The sequence below is a fragment of the Phocoena sinus genome, chromosome 15 (genome assembly GCF_008692025.1).
Source record: "Phocoena sinus isolate mPhoSin1 chromosome 15, mPhoSin1.pri, whole genome shotgun sequence".
Classification (NCBI taxonomy): domain Eukaryota; kingdom Metazoa; phylum Chordata; class Mammalia; order Artiodactyla; family Phocoenidae; genus Phocoena; species Phocoena sinus.
The window spans coordinates 80150548-80168324 of record NC_045777.1 but is presented as its reverse complement, the minus strand read 5'-3'; the positions used below and the strand labels follow the sequence as shown (position 1 = coordinate 80168324).

At 53.6% G+C, this 17777-nt stretch overlaps 1 protein-coding gene across 11 annotated transcripts in view; it reads left to right on the top strand.

Annotated features, from left to right (window-relative positions):
• Positions 1–17777, top strand: part of CUX1 (cut like homeobox 1) — a 375593-nt gene that overhangs the window by 323646 nt on the left and 34170 nt on the right. For 8 of the 11 annotated variants that reach the window (XR_004345751.1, XM_032604937.1, XM_032604941.1 and 5 more), the window contains 2 exons: positions 10599–10901; positions 13322–13510. The exons of the other annotated variants lie outside the window; for them this stretch is intronic. Coding sequence is in view for 7 of the 8 variants with exons in the window: in XM_032604937.1 (XP_032460828.1) it covers positions 10599–10901; positions 13322–13510 (492 nt within the window). In the remaining variant the exon portion in view is untranslated. The remainder of the gene's footprint in view (positions 1–10598; positions 10902–13321; positions 13511–17777) is intronic. 11 annotated transcript variants of the gene reach the window in all.

Genomic DNA, 17777 nt, shown 5'->3' with positions numbered 1-17777 from the left:
ACGTGAGCACTGGAGCGGGAAGATGATAAATTACTTTTACTGACTGTCGTACATTAAGTACCCTTTCTCAACAATTTCATCACAAATTAAGTAAAGCAGTATGGAGAGATTAGGAGGATGTGTAAAATAATGTACCTTAACAGCTTTTCTTTCTTTTTTTTTTTTTTATAAATTTATTTTATTTATTTTGTTTTGGCTGCGTTGGGTCTTCGTTGCTGTGCGCGGGCTTTCTCTAGTTGCGGCGAGCGGGGGCTACTCTTCATCGCGGTGCACAGGTTTCTCGTTGTGGTGGCTTCTCTTGGTGCAGAGCACGGGCTCTAGGTGCGCAGGCTTCAGTAGTTGTGGCTCGCGGGCTCAGTGGTTGTGGCTCGCGGGCTCTAAAGCGCAGGCTCGGTAGTCACGGCGCACGGGCTTAGTTGCTCCGCGGCATGTGGGGTCTTCCCGGACCAGGGCTCAAACCCGTGTCCCCTGCATTGGCAGGTGGATTCTTAACCACTGCGCCACTGGGGAAGTCCCCTTAATAGGTTTTTCTAATACCATCACATACAGCGAAAATGTCACTTGGTTCTGCTCGGCACGGCCTGGGGCCCGTGTAGGGCCAGATCAGTGCACTCAACCTGCGTGTCGTTGGGAAGCCGGAAAGCAGCAGCCACCACACCAGCTATTCAATCAGCGAAGGATTCTCTAAGGAACACGACGTCACCTACGTGCCGGGCTGCCTGGCAGGGTTATCGAGAGGGGACGGGCTGCTCTTGGGGCCAATGCTGGAGCCTCTGCGCAGATGGGCACTTGCAAGCCTGCTGTCCACCAGGTGCCTGGAGGGAAGGAAAGTTGCTGAGCTGCAGGCCTCAAAGGCTCAGAAGTAAAACACTATTGAAAACCGCCTCTTAGCTCCTCCAAGCCTTAGAAATCTGGGGAAATGAACGCCACCGTCAGAATGGCAGTATGAGCTGCCTGCCAGAGAGAATCGCTGCCGGTGAAGGATGGGCCGGCCTGCCCAAAGCCAGAAAGGAACCCTGGAGGAAGAAAACACGCACACGGGTGCGCGCGCACGCACACACAGTGCTTAGTCTTTGATTACAGCAGAGCAATTTAACTAGAGAGTTTGTTTTTACTCATCTCAGTAATATATATTTAGACTGTTTGTATGACATACATTTTCTCTTAATGCACAGGGACGCATTGATAAGTGTTCATACACACAGCTGGTTCGGCAATAAGGTTATTGAAGGTAATTTGAAAGCGTTATTTCTAAAGCAGTATGGATCTGTAGAAAAGCTAGGAACAGGGGGAGCGCTGTGCTCCAGAGGCCGGCCCAGCGGTGTCACCAGGGTGGTCCCGCAGCCTCGCCAGCCTGGGAGTTCACTACCAAAGTTGAATTGTAACTTAAGGAAGGTTTTTAATTTTTAACATTCCCAAACTCTGCTTTGGACATGCGTATTTCCTTGAGAGCCTGTAAAAGATACACAAGAAAAATCATGGAAGCCTGAGGGGCAGCAAATTTACAATCCCGAATGCCCGGCAGCGCCCACCCCTCGGGTGAGCGCTCCTGGCCTCAGGACCACGTCACCTGGGCAGCTTCCCCAGGTGCTAAGATCCTTCCCCGCCATGTGCTTTCCTGGTTCGGTTCAGGGAGAAAAGAGGAGGGTGAGAAAGCATCCCAAGAGTGAGGGAAGCGCAGGTGGCACTAGGCAGTGCCTGATGGAAGGGGCCCTGTAGACTCGAGAATCACAGCCTCACCCCCTGCCACCTCGAGCACCGACTTCCCCTCACGGGTTCGTCGTCCCCTCCGGTGAAACGCAACCAAAATGGAGCTCAGCCTTTTCTCCCCAGAACTGTGAAAGCACCGCCATCCCCGTGGTCACCTGAGCCAGGGCCCAGGCAGCTCACCTCGATCCCCCTCTCCCTCTTACACCTGCCCCCTCTCTCTCTCTCACACACACACACACACACTCACACGCTCACACTCACACACTTTCTGTTTCCTAAACCTCCAGAACCATCCCTCCAGATCGCATATCGGGCTGGGGCCCTCCCCTCCTTCAGCCCCTTCCCTGGGGTTAAAGTCCCGCCTTCTCAGTGTGTGACCCTGCCCGCCGCGGGCCCCCCCCCCCCCCACCGCCGCCACCTCTGTCTCTTTCTTGTTCCCTCCTCCCCAGCCTCAGCTTCAGTGTTACAGTGCTGTGAGCTGCCATCACCCCCTGGACATCCCCCTCCTAGGTCTTTGGGACAGCCAGCTGCTTAGTGATGTCCGCCTGGGTCACCACTGTGCCCCACCTCCTAGCACCCCGCCTGGCACTTAGAAGTTTCCCTTAGTGAATGAAGGGCACAGGCCGTCTCTTCAAGTGGCTTGGAAGTCAAGCTCGGGGATGTAAGCTGCCACAAGTTAAATGCAAACCTTGCTTTTATTAAACGGGTTTTCGTTGTTGCTAAGTAAACTGTTGTGGCTTTTAAGTCACTATAAGAGTTCCTTAGGCAGACTTTTTAAATGTTCACACACATACACCAGCACCTACTGTCTCCTTTTTACTATTGAAACAAAGAGTGAGTGATCTGGTAGGTTTGCTGGGATTTTCAGCGACTTAAGGCGATGCCCAGGCTGACTGAGGGCCAAAGAGTATTGCCAGCCCGGGGCCAGCAAGGAGGGCAGGCAGGGCCTGGCCGCGGGAGGGGTGGGTCCCAGTGTGTGATGCCACCTCTTTGGGATCGGGCTTTCCCCAGGCTAGGGGGAGACCCGCCCAGGCCCTTGGGGATGGGGCCCGAGGCCCCCCGTTACCCCCGCACCGGCGTCAGGCGCAGGCCCTTAGAAAGCAGGCTGTCCTATAGTGGGGCCACATCACGCGCTCCGACGTGCCTTAGTGTGTTGTTAGGTTACTTCTGTTCCTTTCTCCATAGCAAGCATGCAGTGGCATGGCGGGAGGGGTGTGAAAGGTCCTGCGTGTCTCCGAGGCGTCTGTGAACATCTCCACGTATTTTCTTTCAAGCCTCTGCCGATGAGTCCAAAGACCACACATGCGCAGAAGCAAAAATGCTCCGTGTTTTATGGGGTTTTTTGGATTTTTATTGGAGTGTAGTTGAATTACAACGTTGTGATAGTTTCAGGTGTACAGCACACTGAAGCAGTTATACGTATACATATAGCCACTCTGTTTTAGATTCTTTTCCCGTATAGGCGGTTACAGAGTATTGAGTAGAGTTCTCTGTGCTCTACAGCACTAGTCCTTACTAGTTACCTACTTTATATATAGCAGTGTGTATATGTCAATGCCAATCAAAAACTCCACGTTTTTATGTTGGCCGTGCCTAATGGAGATATGTGGCTGGAGCAGTAGGATGGGGGTCCCGATGGGCGACGAGCATCTGCTCGGGGACTCGGAGGCAGGGGGCCCCCCCCGGCCCCCCAGGAAAGGTTTGGTGCTCGGGGATGTTAGAGAGGGTCTGACGTCACCGTGTGGCACTAAAACCCAGGCGGGCAAATTAGGCAGCCGTTCACTTTCGACGCAGAGAAGCTCGTTGTTTCTAAAGAGGCCCGGCGGCCATGAACCCTCAGGTGGGGGGGGTGGGGGGGGGGCCTCTTCAGACAGGAACCGCGTGAGCCGTGAGCACGTCCCTGTGTTTCGGCTCGGGTTCTGTGTCCCCTCCATGATCTCCACATCTGAACTCGGCTGGGAAGCGTCCCGGGCTGGCGGTCATCCTGCGGTGGCCTCTGAAGCCGTCCTCACTGCCGAGGCCCCTCAAGCTGGGCAGGGTCCTTCCAGGCCACCAGGGCTCCCGCTGGACCGAGGACGCCAGCACCGGGCACTCCAGAACCTTCTGTAGGTCCTTGCACGGCCGTGCCGCTCACAGCGCCGAGGCTCCCGTCTCCCCTCGGGCTCCGTCTCCGCCCTCTGCCTCCCCGGGACCCCTCTTCCTCCCTCCCTCGGTCATGTTTCCATGCGCCAGGCCGTGACCCCACTGCTCCCCCAGACTTCTCCTTCTCTCTCCCATCTTCCATACTTGACAGTCTGTAGAGTCGCTTGGAATTTCCTGGCTTGGCGCGGGCTCAAAGCCTGAACTATGGACATAATGAAAAGCGGTGCATCAGACCAGCCGCCAGTTAAATAATGTTTGGGTTCTTGTCAGAATGTCACAGAGTACCCTGTCATTTTGTTTCAGCAACTTGTCCTTCTGAACGCGCGGTGCGCCTTATGGCATGCCAGCAGTAAAAATGTCACTTACAATAATTACTTTTTGGTGAAAATGCTTACTGACTTCCTACCTTCAAGCTGTTTTTTACACAGTGGGGAGATAATAAGAAATGACTTTATCCTGACTGCTCAAATGAACACTAAATGGAGTTTGGGTTATTATTACTGCAGACAGAGGGCTGGGTATGGAGATTTAAACAGAGGATTGGGTAATCTGCAGAGAGATTTGTCTCTGAAAATCATGGCGGGCGTGGATTTTCAGTTGGAAATTACGGCGGGCGTGGATTTTCAGTTGGCTTCTATGAAGACCTAAGGCAGCTGTTGTTTGCCTGCTGTTTTTGGAATATAATATTTTTCATAATCCTTTTATAGTTCCTGAAAGCTCTGTGTATTTCAGAGGGCCTTGAGTCACTATCTGTGTCTTACTAACCGGGCAACTCTTCTGCAAGATTCGAAGCCTTCCCCCCCAAAATTCATCCACACAGATCACTTTTTAACTGTAACACCTTACTATTGCCATCAGAATTGGATAGATGGTCTGTGTAGCTGGGCTCTTAAAGCGAATCGTGCATTTTCAGTTGCCCCAGTCCCGCAGGCTGCAGACTCTTTGAGAGCAAGGTCTCTGATTTCTCTTATCCTTGGGGATTTCCCTGGTGGTCCAGTGGTTAGGACGCGGCCCCTGGTTCAGTTCCTGGTCGGGGAACTAAGATCCCACAAACCACAAGGCACAGCCAAAGATAAAATAAAGCAAAACAAAAAGTTTTGTCTTATCCCCACTGCTGAGCAGGGTGTGCGACACAGAGCAGGCGCTCTGAAAAAGTTTGCTTGGGCGAGTGAATGAATGAATGAAGGCAGAGGCGGGCTGTTGTGATACCGCAGTGACTGGCCGGTGGGGGCTTTCCACTCCTGAGCTGGTCAGATCCTCGCTCCACCCAAGTGGCCTGGGCCAAGTCACAATGCCCGTCAGAGCCTCGGTTTCCTTGCCTGGAGCGCGGGGTTTATATTTCCACCACAGGACCATCATGAGGATCGAATGAACCAGTGTGTAAATGCCCTTAGCCCACGGCTGCATTCAGGCGAGGTTGTAAAGGTGTTTCAGTTCCCTTCCCTCATCCTAGAGGTGGGTTGGCTTCGAGGGCCTCACCGTCGCATTTTTGAGGTCCGGGCACGTGGATACGTGCCTCAGCAGTGCCTGGCGCACAGTGAGCGCGCAAGAAACCTTTGCTTGAGCGCTAGCTGCTGTTACAACAGGTCATAGGATAGGGTTTCTTTTATTTATTTCTCTTATTTATTTATTATTGTCTGTGTTGGGTCTTCATTGCTGAGTGCGGGCTTTCTCTAGTTGTGGCGAGCGGGTGTTACCCTTCATTGCGGTGCGCGGGCCTCTCATTCACTGCGGTGGCTTCTCTTGTTGCGGAGCATGGGCTCTAGGTGCACGGGCTCAGTAGTTGTGGCGCACGGGCTTAGTTGCTTCTCGCACGTGGGATCTTCCTGGACCAGGGATCGAACCCGTGTCCCCTGCATTGGCAGGCGGATTCTTAACCACTGCGCCACCAGGGAAGCCCCCAGAGTAAGGTTTCTGAACATTGTCTTCCCCTCACCCCAGGATGCTCCTGCTGCAGGGCATCCCCTCTCAGAACGGCACCCCACACACCCCATAGCCCAGGCCGCAACGTGGGACACACCCCCTCTTGCTCAGCCCTCTCCCTACATCCACCCAGCCCCCAGTCGTGTTGACGCGATCTCCTAAATCCCTCCTGAACCTACATACTTCTCCCCACCCCACTGCCTGCCCTCCTCAGCCACCGTCCGCTGTCCCCGACGACCTCCTGGCCCCAGCCGTGCTGTCTGCAAGTCCATTCTCTGTACTGAAGCAACAGTGAACTTGTTTACTTTCTTACTCTTTGACGTTAGACCTATAATATTTCACACATGAAATTACAGAATAACCCAGCGAATGCTGATCACCCAACTTTAGCCCTAACTAAAGGGCTAAACTGAATTGGTCATTATTCAATCCTGTTTTTTTTTTTTTTTTTGCGGTACGCGGGCCTCTCACTGTCGTGGCCTCTCCCGTTGCGGAGCACAGGCTCCGGACGCACAGGCTCAGCGGCCACGGCTCACGGGCCCAGCCCCTCTGCGGCATGTGGGATCTTCCCGGACCAGGGCATGAACCCGCGTCCCCTGCATCGGCAGGCGGACTCTCAACCACTGCGCCACCAGGGAAGCCCAATCCTGTATTTTTAAGAAATAAAACATCAGCCTCTCCCTAGTCTCATTCCTCCTAGAAGTCAGCTACCGTCCGTCCTGAATGTGCACTTTTTCTTTCCTGGACGTGATTCTATACCCGCACTATGGGTCTAACTGCCACACACAGCACATAGCGCGTGCAGGCTTTCGGCCTGTGCACCAGTGTTGTCATCTGTTTCGTTCTGCGCCTTGCTTTGTGGGCTCACCATTACGCTTTCATGCTGGTCCACGTGGCTGTAGTCCTGACCCTCTTGCCGCTGTTTATAGCACGTGGTATATCGTATGAACGTGCCCTGGCTCCCGACTGCCCCAAAATTAAAACAGACACCTTAACCAATTCAAAGGCCCTGCACAACCCAGCCCCTGGGGACCACCTCTCTTTGCCTCATATTCTTGCTACACTCAATTTTATTGATGACTGAAACCCACCAGGTGTCTGGAACAATCTATCTCCCCTCCTTGTCACTGCTACTCCTCCCAACTTAGCTGGCTAATTCCTGTTCATGCCTGAAGTCCCCCTGAAATGTCACCCTCCCAGGAGGTCTCTGATCCCCAGGCCACAGCAGCGTCCCCGCCCCCCTGCTGTGTGCTGCGTTCACTGCCGTATTCCCACTGGCCTGACTCCACACTTAGGGAGTGGGTGAAAGGAGTATGGAGTAAGCATCTTCACTCATTCTTCCTGCTGGTACTTTTGTCCTAAGTAAGTTGATAACGACGTATCATTCACATATGGTAAAATTCACTCTGCCCGCATAGAAGCGTTCTGTGCGTCTCAGTAATCAAGATACAGAATAATTCCACCAGCCTCCCAAAATTCCCTCGTGCCCCTTTGTAGGCAGCTCCTTCCCTTCATCCCTGGCAACACTGATCTGTTTTCTGTCCCTGTAGTTTTACCTTTTCCAGAATGTCATCTAAATGGTATCACACAAGATGTAGCTGTTGAGTCTATCACCAGCATCTCAGTCGTGCGCCAGGAACCATGGAAGAAACAGCAATAAATCATGAGATTTACACTACGTGCAGGGGAGACTTTTTTTTTTTTTTTTTTTTTTGGCCGCGTTGGGTCTTCGTTGCTGCGCGCGGGCTTTCTCTACTTGTGGCGAGTGGGGGCTACTCTTCATTGTGGTGCGTGGGCTTCTCATTGCCGTGGCTTCTCTTTGTCGCAGAGCACGGGCTCTAGGCACGTGGGCTTCAGTAGTTGTGGTACGCGGGCTCTAGAGCGCAGGCTCAGTAGTTTTGGCGCACAGGCTTAGTTGCTCCGCGGCACGTGGGGTCTTCCGGAACCAGGGCTTGAACCCGTGTCCCCTGCATTGGCAGGCAGATTCTTAACCACTGTGCCACCAGGGAAGTCCCAGGGGGCCCTTATATAGACAAATATGTTCAATTTAGTAACTACTCTTTTTTTTTTTTAACATCGAAATCAGGTTTCCTTAGCGCTGACCATGTGGCAGGTTTGTTCCTCATTACAACCCTGTCTGCATTTTTCAGATGAGGAAACCGGGCTGTTGCAGGAAGTTAGGAATCCTATTCAAGTTAGCACTGCCAGCTGGTAGAGGCAGCCCCCATCCCCAGGCTCAGTGCCTTAGTGCCAAGCCCAGGGCTCCTCCTTTTTTTCTTGTTTAAATTATTTTTAGTTACACAGAAGAGCACAAAGCCTTGTTGTTTCAAAAAGTCTTGTTTTAATCAGAGGGCTCCATTTGCTAATTTTTGGAAAAGAAAATATTTCTTCTTCTCTGTTGACCGTGTTTCTTGCTCTGTCAAGATGGTGAATCATACAGGCACCTGTCCTCCTGGCATCGAGGGGCCCGGTCCCCTCACCAGGGGTCGATGGGAGCTGGTTGATGGGTCTGGTTTTGTGGTGCTTACTGGAAGTAGCTTTCTAGAGAATTGAATTACTTTCCAATATGATGTTCTGAGCCTGTGGATTCGTGGTGTGTCCAGCGAGGCCGCTCCAAAAACGTGGGCCCAGTTCTGCTCTCGGTGACCTGAGACCACGGTGGCACCTGTGTGCACCTGTGTCTGTTGGTGAACAATTGTCACTCAGCCAGTACACTTTAGACACAGACTCAGGGTGGAGGTGCAGATACCAGCCACCCAGTACTTCCCAGGCCCAGTGGGGTGTTGATCTCGGCGGGGGGGCGGGGTTACCTTTGTCTGCAGTCATGGCTGGGAGCACAGAGGGACACGAGTAACGTGTGGCGAGCACCCCTGGTGGATTCTCTCAGAGGGTTTTCCTGGCAAAAATGCGTGCGAGTGTCTCGCTGAGGATGCCTGGAAGAAAGAAACATGCCTCCACTCGAGCTATTCAGGGCACCCGCCTGCGCCGGTGCCCAGAACAAAACAGGGGTGGTGCTCGGGCAGCAGTGCCGGCCGGTCTGTTCTCCAGGCAGCCAGGATTCTGACCTTGCTGTGGGTTAAAGGACACAAACCTGAGAAGAAATCTGTTTATCATGTGGGGAATTCACGCCATCCTTGACAGTACGCAGTGAGCAAGATGAATGATCTGCCAAACGGGTCCCTCGCCTGGGTGACTCAGGGCAAGTTCACAGTGCAATTCCATTGCTGCTTCAGATTCAAAAATAACGTTTGCTGGGTTTTATATCCAGTTGTACGATGACCTGGAGGCGAGCCGAGAGGAGAAATCCGATTTGTAGGATTCAGCTTGCCTTAAGGATTTATATGGACCATTTCTGCTGTCCACGTCTGTCTCTTTCACAGCTTCACAAACCAGTGTTTTTTGGGGTTTTTTTATTTTTAACCTGATTTTCCAGGTTGAGGACACAGCGTTATGTGATGGTGGAACTCTGTCCTGGTTTAGGACGACAGATGGGTTTATCGGTTGAATTGCAGTTGTTTTATTGGGGATTTTCTCTTTCTAGGTATTTATACAAAATATCCCTTGTATCTGGAATACATGTTCCATCCTCCTGGATATCATATGTCCATCGAAGGACACTCCAGTTATACGATCGGTTAAAATTCAGTTGCTCCATAGTTTTACATTTTCTTTAGTCAGGTCGCGGGTATTGGGGGTGGGGGTGGTCGCCCATGTGTGCTCACACTTACTGCGTGGCCCGGCCTCATGAGCTGTCATCTCTCTGGGGCTGTAGAGCCCTGTGACAGCGCCTGGCCTGGCCCCTCACACAGGGTGCTGTAGGATCTCCCCGTGTGCCGTGCCTGGTGGGAGCGGGGAGTGGGGGCAGAGACTGAACCCAGACTCTGGGCCAAAGGCAGGTAGGACCGCAGTGCTAGGTCACTTTGCATTTTCTCTATATTTGGAAATTAGGAAATGGCAAAAGCCCTTATTCCGGGCATCCCAAAACTAGAACGGATGTCAGGTGTTACGGGTAATGCTGACAGAGAGGCCCGAAGGGACCACTCAGCAGCAGAGCACGGTGGCACCCCCTGCCGGGCACCTGCAACAAGACAGCTCCTTCTTACGAAAGGAGAGCGTAGAGACCTGACTGCCCACGCTGGCCCCGTCTCTTCCAGTGTTGGTGACAGCATGGCATAGACAGAGAGCTAGGCTTTCAGAAGCACATCCTGGGCTCTGGCAGAGAGCAGGGTGGGCACTCCTCTTCCATCGGTTCCCTCCAGGTAGGGCGCCATGGAGCCCTCCGGGATCACAGTGAGAACCGACCTGGGGTCCCAGCTCAGCACTAGGCGGCCGAGGACTTACGTCTCATCTTCAAGGGTCTTCATGGCTGGGGTGACCATGCATCGTAGGCAGCTATCATTTAAAATACTATGTCTGTTCGTTCTGTGCTGGAAATTATGGACAAAATAAGTATGCAAATTATAATCTAGCCAAGGTACTTCTGAATTATAGAATTAAGGGGTTCCATCGGAAGAAATCATGACAGTGAGAGCACGTGACTGATAGGACGTATTTTTTAACAGAATGCCCTTTATTGAGCCTTCAGACCTTCTCTTTAAACCCCTAGTTCTTCTTCTGTTGCTGTTTTTTATTTTTTAATACAGAAAATGAAAGGTTAATTCTCAGCCAAAAAACTATGAAACAATTCATTTAAATCCATAGACTGCCATACTGTCTCCTTCTTAAACAGACATTTAATTAGGAATTCCTAGATAAGGAACGTAGATGCACATGGCGGAAGACAGCTGTTTTCAGCCTCAGTTTTCTGTGTGCTTTGATTACAGAAAGCACTCCAAAGACCTCTGCCAGCTGCAGCCCTGCACCCGAATCACCGATGAGCTCTAGCGAATCAGTGAAGAGTTTGACTGAACTGGTCCAGCAGCCCTGTCCCCCCATTGAAACAAGTAAGGATGGCAAGCCGGCAGAACCCAGCGACCCGCCCGCTTCAGACTCCCAGCCCACCACCCCACTGCCTCTCTCCGGACACTCGGCTCTCAGTATTCAAGAGCTGGTGGCCATGTCTCCAGAGCTGGACACCTACGGCATAACCAAGCGGGTCAAGGAGGTGCTGACCGACAACAACCTGGGTAGGTTCCCTCCCCAGCTGCTGGGTCAGGAGGCGGCAGGTCGTCCCCTGCCGGGAGTTCTCAGGAGGAGCGAGTGGAAGGGGGGCCTCAGGCTGAGCCAGCCAGAGGGTTTAAACATTCACAGGCTGCCTGTAAGAACCTGAAACGTCCTACAGTTGTGAGCAATAAGGGTTCATGAGGGTGTTGGAGGTCTAAGGTCAGTCCCAGCCCAGCCCCGCCCCACCCCTGCGCCCCAACCAGGACCTCTTGGAAGACAAGCATGCCGGCCGGAGCCGACTCAGGCCATACACTCCAGCCACCGATGGGGGCATGCCCAGTGGAGCTCTGAATCCTGGGGGAGGGGGTGGGGATTGTGCAGAGCAGGGCAGAATTGGCTGGGCCCAGTAGCATCTGGGTGGCGCCACGGGAGAGCCCGGCAGGCAGGGTTCAGATGTGCTGTGAAGGCAAATCTGTGATCTGAGGGGTGAAACTTTTCACACCGGGGAGATGACTTCCTCCTCTTTGAGCAGAAGAGGCTCCATCGCAGCATCACCCTGGATTTAGAGATGAGAGGCCTCTTCATGGTTGCTTCAGCTGGTCTTGGCTTCTCCGGGAAAGAAGCTGCCTCCACTCCCAGGGTGTGTGAGAGGAGTAATAGACACAAAGGGGGCCAAGTTACAGATGAATTAGGCAGCCTGGTCAAGACTCAGTCATCCTCTTAACCTTTGACCTGGGATCTTGGGGTGTTCATGGGTTAGTCTCTTAAAATCATAGCAGGATGTGTGTGGGCACATTTTAAAGGGTGAGGGCCAGTAGCTTTCTTCAGGCTCTCAAATATGTCTGGGACTCAAAAATGATCGAGAGCCACTGCTGTGAAACCTCTAAAAGTAATACAGATAATTTTCTAAGAATAACCTCTTGATTTCCGCCCCCCGCCCCATGCAACTGGGTGGGTCAAGCAAATAGTAACTAGCTGTTCATATATATCGCTTTCCTGAACATAACAAGCTCCTTGGAATGAAATGAGATTCACTTGCCAGATTAGAATTAGGTAAAATTTGTTGGAAACTACCACAACGAAAAAATGGTAAGGACCTAGGATGTGTTTATAGGTTAAACTGAGAGTTTAAAAAGCAGAGAAACCACAGTTTCACCAAAATCAGTAAATGTATATCTCAGCTTAAATGACTGATATCAGAAAAACTCAATTTCTCAAATCCCAAGCTTTCCATACAGTAAACTTTTGCTTAGAGTCCCGCTTCTTATGAGGCAGTGCTCTTGTAACTGCTGTGAGCGCAGCTGGGGGTGTTTCCCTCTCACAGATGGAGGACGTGAGCCGCAGGGGGAACAAGCCGGTCGTCCACGGTCCCCCTGCACTAAGAGGCAGAGCCGGTGTCGTGATCCATAGGCTTTACGGTACCAGACACTGGCCTCTGATCCCGGTCTCCACTTCCACTAGCAGTCCTGTTCATTCAAGTCCTCCCGTCCAGGCCTTCAGGTTGTGCCTGGTTCTCGTGCGTACCTTTAAAAGTGGTGGGGGCTTCCCTGGTGGCGCAGTGGTTGAGAGTCCACCTGCCGATGCGGGGGACACGGGTTCGTGACCTGGTCCATGAAGATCCCACATGCCGCGGAGCGGCTGGGCCCGTGAGCCATGGCCGCTGAGCCTGCGCGTCCGGAGCCTGTGCTCCGCAACGGGAGAGGCCACGACAGTGAGAGGCCCGCGTACCGCAAAAAAAAAAAAAAAAAAAAAGTGGTGGCCCCTCTTCACTGGCAGCTGAATGGCTCTCAGAGAAGAGAAATTTTCTTTCTAAGCCTCCGACGAACATTGTAGACCTAACGCCACTGTGCTCTCCAGAGCGCGATAGCCTCTGATCAGCCAGGGGAGTGGGCCGCTTGAACTGCGGGGACAGACTTTAGAGCTGGAAATGGCCTGCTTTTCAGGAAAATAAAGCTGAGGAGCTCTTTCTTCTTCTCTTTCCTGCTGTGACCTTGGGTCAAGTGGCCTGTTTTCTCAGCAGGACCTGGTAACCTCACTAATCGTGAAGGGAGCCAGTGCAGACGGCCCTGTGGTTTGAGGCTGTAAAAGGAAGGTCTCCCCATGAGCTGCTCAACTTCCTGAGCTCGGATTTGGGATTAACCACCTCTGATAAAAGCCGCAGGTGTCCTCCAGGCCTCGGTTCATCCGAAGCCCAGAGGCTTTTTTGAGAGAAACCTTGTGTGTAGCTAGAACGCAAGAGTAATACTGACTCCATCCCCAGTGGAGTCTGGTACCAGTCTGGTTGAGGAAGTGTTTCTACAAAGCGCTCACTCTAAGCCAGGACCCAGCTGATCAGACTGTGGGTCTTGAACCCCCATTTCTGATTTTAACCTGACACGTGCTTCTTCCGCCAGATCCCTGGGTCTCAGCAGTGACATCACTCTCGGTTGTGTTCTCTCTCTAGGTCAGCGCTTGTTTGGGGAGACCATCCTAGGGCTCACCCAAGGCTCCGTCTCCGACCTCCTGGCTCGCCCAAAGCCCTGGCACAAGCTCAGTCTGAAGGGGCGGGAGCCCTTTGTCCGGATGCAGCTGTGGCTGAACGACCCCAACAACGTGGAGAAGCTGATGGACATGAAACGGATGGAAAAGAAAGGTAACTCCCTGCCGCCTGCCCCAGCCAATCGCTCTCTCATTTATAAACTCGCTGTTGCTTTTAAAGCCTTCACACCGAGCTGAGGAGGCACACTGATCCATGCCCAGGGGACTGTAAGGCAGGGTGAAGGATCTTTTGACGGTCATCCACCGATGAGTACCGAAGAGGACTGGGACGATTTGTGGCCTTTTCTGCCCAGCAGCCTGAGCCCAAAGGCATTTAGCCCTGGGGGGCGCTGTGATCATTGCTCAGTCACCCCGGCGACCGGTGTACCTTCTTCTTCTTCAGGGGAATAAGGCCACTTGGTGGTGGCTCCTTTGTTGTCTTTTGTTTTGTCGGATGCGTGGGGTATTGAAACAGTTCATCGCACGAGTACCACATGGCAGGGCTTCCACAAAGAGGTGGTTAAAAAAATGCATTTGTAAATAAGAAGTCTCTGGTTCAGAGAAGTTAGCCACCTCCTTGGAGGCCACCCAGCCCGGAGAACAGCAGAGCAGATTCCTGCCGGGACAGACCTCTCTCTTGCTGTTACGTTATAGTCTCTGGGGCTGTAGAGGATACGACCCCCTAGAGAGCTAAGAGCAGCTCTCCCCTCCAGACACATCCCGAGCCCTCCCAAATGCTGAGCAGCCTTCCGCAGCAGGTTACGGCACAGGAGAAACCTGAGGGATTTCCTTGGTGGCAGGAGGTGACACCTGCTCCGTGTCCTGGTTTGCACTGCACGTGCCGCCCCTCGTCAGCGAGTCCTCCCCTTGGAGGGGACAGTCCTGGGTCACCTTTAACGCTGCGAGCTCACCTGGTGGCTGCTGAATCCCTTAGATGTGGAAGAGTGGGCACCAGCTGCCGGTCTGGCCGTAGGAAGCTGTGACCGCCCCCCTTCCTCAGCTTCCGCAGGGGACCTCACCAAAGAGCGGGCATCACAACCACCCGCGTGACTGCGCCCGGCCCCACGGCCAGCGCGCCTGAGCCGGGGGCGGGTGGAGCCCAGGCTCGTACCCTCTGAGCTCACCAGGGGCATGTGCTGCTCACCTCCAGCCGGGCACCACTGTCCTCACCCAACCGGGGAGCGGGCTGGGCTCTGAGGGGGAGGGAGAGTCTCTGCTCTAGAGACTTCTAGTTTCAGAGTGCCTCCTATCTGCAGACACCGTGCTGAGACTTCACTCAGCCCACATAACGCCATCCGGTAGACATGCTATTATCCAGGGAAAACGAGGCTCTGGCATCACGAGACTTACCTGACTTCAAGCTGGCCTAAGCAGGAATCCAAACGTGGGCTGTTAGGCTTCACAGCCAGTGCTCTCGGATAGGCATGTGTTCTGCTGCCCTGGGCCGAGCGCCTGCCACGCCGGGACCGCGTGCCCAGGCAGCGGCTGCCACGCCAGCCGGGGCCCTCAGGGGGGCTCCTGCCCTGCCCGCCCTCAGGCTGCAGACCAAGGCTCTGACACAGGCCGCAGCCGTGGGCAGCTCCAGGCAGCTGCCGGCAGTGCTGCAGGCTCCAGAGGGGTGCCACGTCACACACACACACACACACACCCGCAAAACTTTTTGACTTTTTATCATGGGAAATTTCAGACATAAAAGCAGAGAGAATGGTATCGTGAACCCAGTACGTCCATCACAGACTTTCAACAAGAGCCCACCCCAAGCAGCTCTAAAGCTGCGCACACTCTGTCAGAAGGCGTCCCTCCCGAAGGCCACCTGTGCACGGGCCCTGGCCAGACCACTCCCTGGTGTGCTTCTCCTGGGCCAGTAGGAAAGGACCTCAGCCTCCACAAATAGATCTCTGGGGGCTTCCTAGGCCTCCACTCCCTCCTGCACAGGCTCTGGGCGCCATCTTGTGTCACAGAAGAGTTACTGTCTCACTGGGGCCCAGGCCCCTCCTCACATCCCAAAGTCCCTGAGCAGCTGCAGGCCCCCTGTCAACTCTCACTGATAGGGATGCTCATAACCAGCCCCAGCGGGAGGCCGAGGCATCTGACCCCTCTGACGCAACAGCGGGTGACCCAGGGCACAGCACTTCCTGTGATTTCCATAGACGATCGGTCACCCGCCCAACGCGAGGGGGCTGGCTGGACGGACCAGGCTCATTTCTTTGTAGCCTCTTGACTCTTCACCACATTCATTTTAGGGGGAGAAGATCATCTTCTCAATTCTGTCTGAGTTCTAATCATAAAATGGCATGTTAAGTAACTCCCTAGCCTAAGTTGTTGCATCTGTAAAATGGACGTAATGCTTTTTCTGGTTGTAAGGATTAGAATGTACCTAGTATAACCACCAGCACATATAAGCGCTCACTAAATGAGAGTTATTAAAATAATTTGTATCCCTTTAAAATAGATGAAAATAAGCTTTGCCCCCCAGTCTAGCCTAGGTTAAAAATTCTGCAGCAGGCAATGCAGACTGTAGGATTCCCACGTACGCTGCGCTTCCTCCTCTTCCGTAAAGCTTTTGCTGCTTCTCCCTTTAGCGCAAATCTTTTATTGTTCTCCTTTCTTTCGTTCTTGTAAATCTCTTTCTCTACCCTAGTCCGCCCTCTGCTTTCTGTTCCCTTCACGAGATAGCCCTGAGCCTACGTGTTCACACAGTTCCAAGCACGTGGAGACACACACACACACACACACACACGCAGCCTCAGCTAGCTCGGGGGCTGGGCTCGCCTCCCCGGAGGCTCCAGGTGGACCCTGATAGTCTTCTGTGACATTTGAGACCCACATGTCAGTGCTGCTGAAGTGTGTCTCCCTGACTTCCCTCGGCTCCCATGGACACAGCCCCGGGCCCCGCTCCCGTGCCGTGGCGGGGCAGGGCGGAGGCGGGGAGCGGGGCTGGCCACCATCTGGCTGCACGGGGCAGGCAGTGCTTCCCAGAGCAGACTTAGGTCGACCTCAGTTCTGTCACTCACTAGCTGTGTGACCTCAGGTGAATCACTGAGCCTCTTAGGCTTCAGTGTTTCCGCCTGTGAGTGGGAATGATACCAGTCTGTCTCCCGTAGGGTAACGGCGAGAACTAGATGACCGATGTCTGCTGCTGCTGACACATACTGCTCTGATTACTCCGTGCCGTTGCAGTTAAATAACACTGTTTCTCAACTTTCATCAGTTGTAGGGAGTTTTAAGGAATTTTCAGACCGTGTTCCCAATTAGCTCACTAGAATGACCTCTGTGGATTCTTGGTTTGCTCAAGAAGTCCAAATGGTTTTTAAGTTGAAGCGTAGCTGGTGATTAATGACACGTAACAACAGAAGGGAGCAGACGAAGCACACGTAGCACTGGTAGAGCAAATATCTCCCGGGAATCGCCCCCCATTCCCCTCGCAGCCCACTCAGCACATCCCCCGGTGACAGTCGCCCCTGAGTCCCTGAGCCTCGTCTCAGCCCGCTGCCCACCACTCCTAACCCTTATTCTGCAGTAAAAAGACACGTGAACAGCACACGTCCTCCCCTCGCGCCAGCTGCTCTGCCCTCCAGGCCACTCATTTCCTGACCCCTGAGCCCTGCTCTGGCCGCTCCTCCACTCCTGGGTTAGGAGCCTCCTCCAAGCTCGGTCCAGCAGGTTTTCTCGAAGGCCCTTCTCACCTCCATCCGCCGACCTCCTGCTCGCTGTCTACGTTTTCTCAAGACTGTGGCCCCTGGATCAGCGCCTTCCTCCACGCCCATGTCCCGCCTCATCCAGGGGAATTTTAAGACCCATCTGACCTGTGCAGCACCCAGGCCTCAAGTTCTTTGACCTCCTCAACCCCTGATTCCCCAAACTGCATCCTCGCCCACAACTACTCTACCTCTCGAAGCCTGAGTTCAGGTGCCCCGTCACTGACCACATTCCACTGTCCGTCCACCTTTCCACGTTTCTCCGTTCATCCCACCTGACCCCAGATGGCCTCCAGAGCCTGGATATCCCCTCCCAGGCTTTCCCCCAGCAGCTTGCCCTCTGCTGCCCTTCTCTCCTTCCCCAGAACACAGCCCGCCCCCCCCCCCCCGCCCTGATCCCCACTTTGGTACTCTCTGGCCATGATACTCTATCACACACCTTTTCATTCCTCATCCCCCTGCAAATCCCAGCCTTGAGTTAGCGCCCTGCCCGTCTTCTTCATCCAACCTCCTTGGCGTCTGGGACCTACACGGGTCGGTGCCGCCTCAGATTTGTATCTCCGGTTTCAGTAGGGTCCTCTGTGCTTCTCCCCACCCCCGCCATCACCCCCTCCATCCCCACCACCATTTCTCACCGACCTGTCTCAAGACTCCATTTCCATCTCTTCAGATCACCTCTCCTCC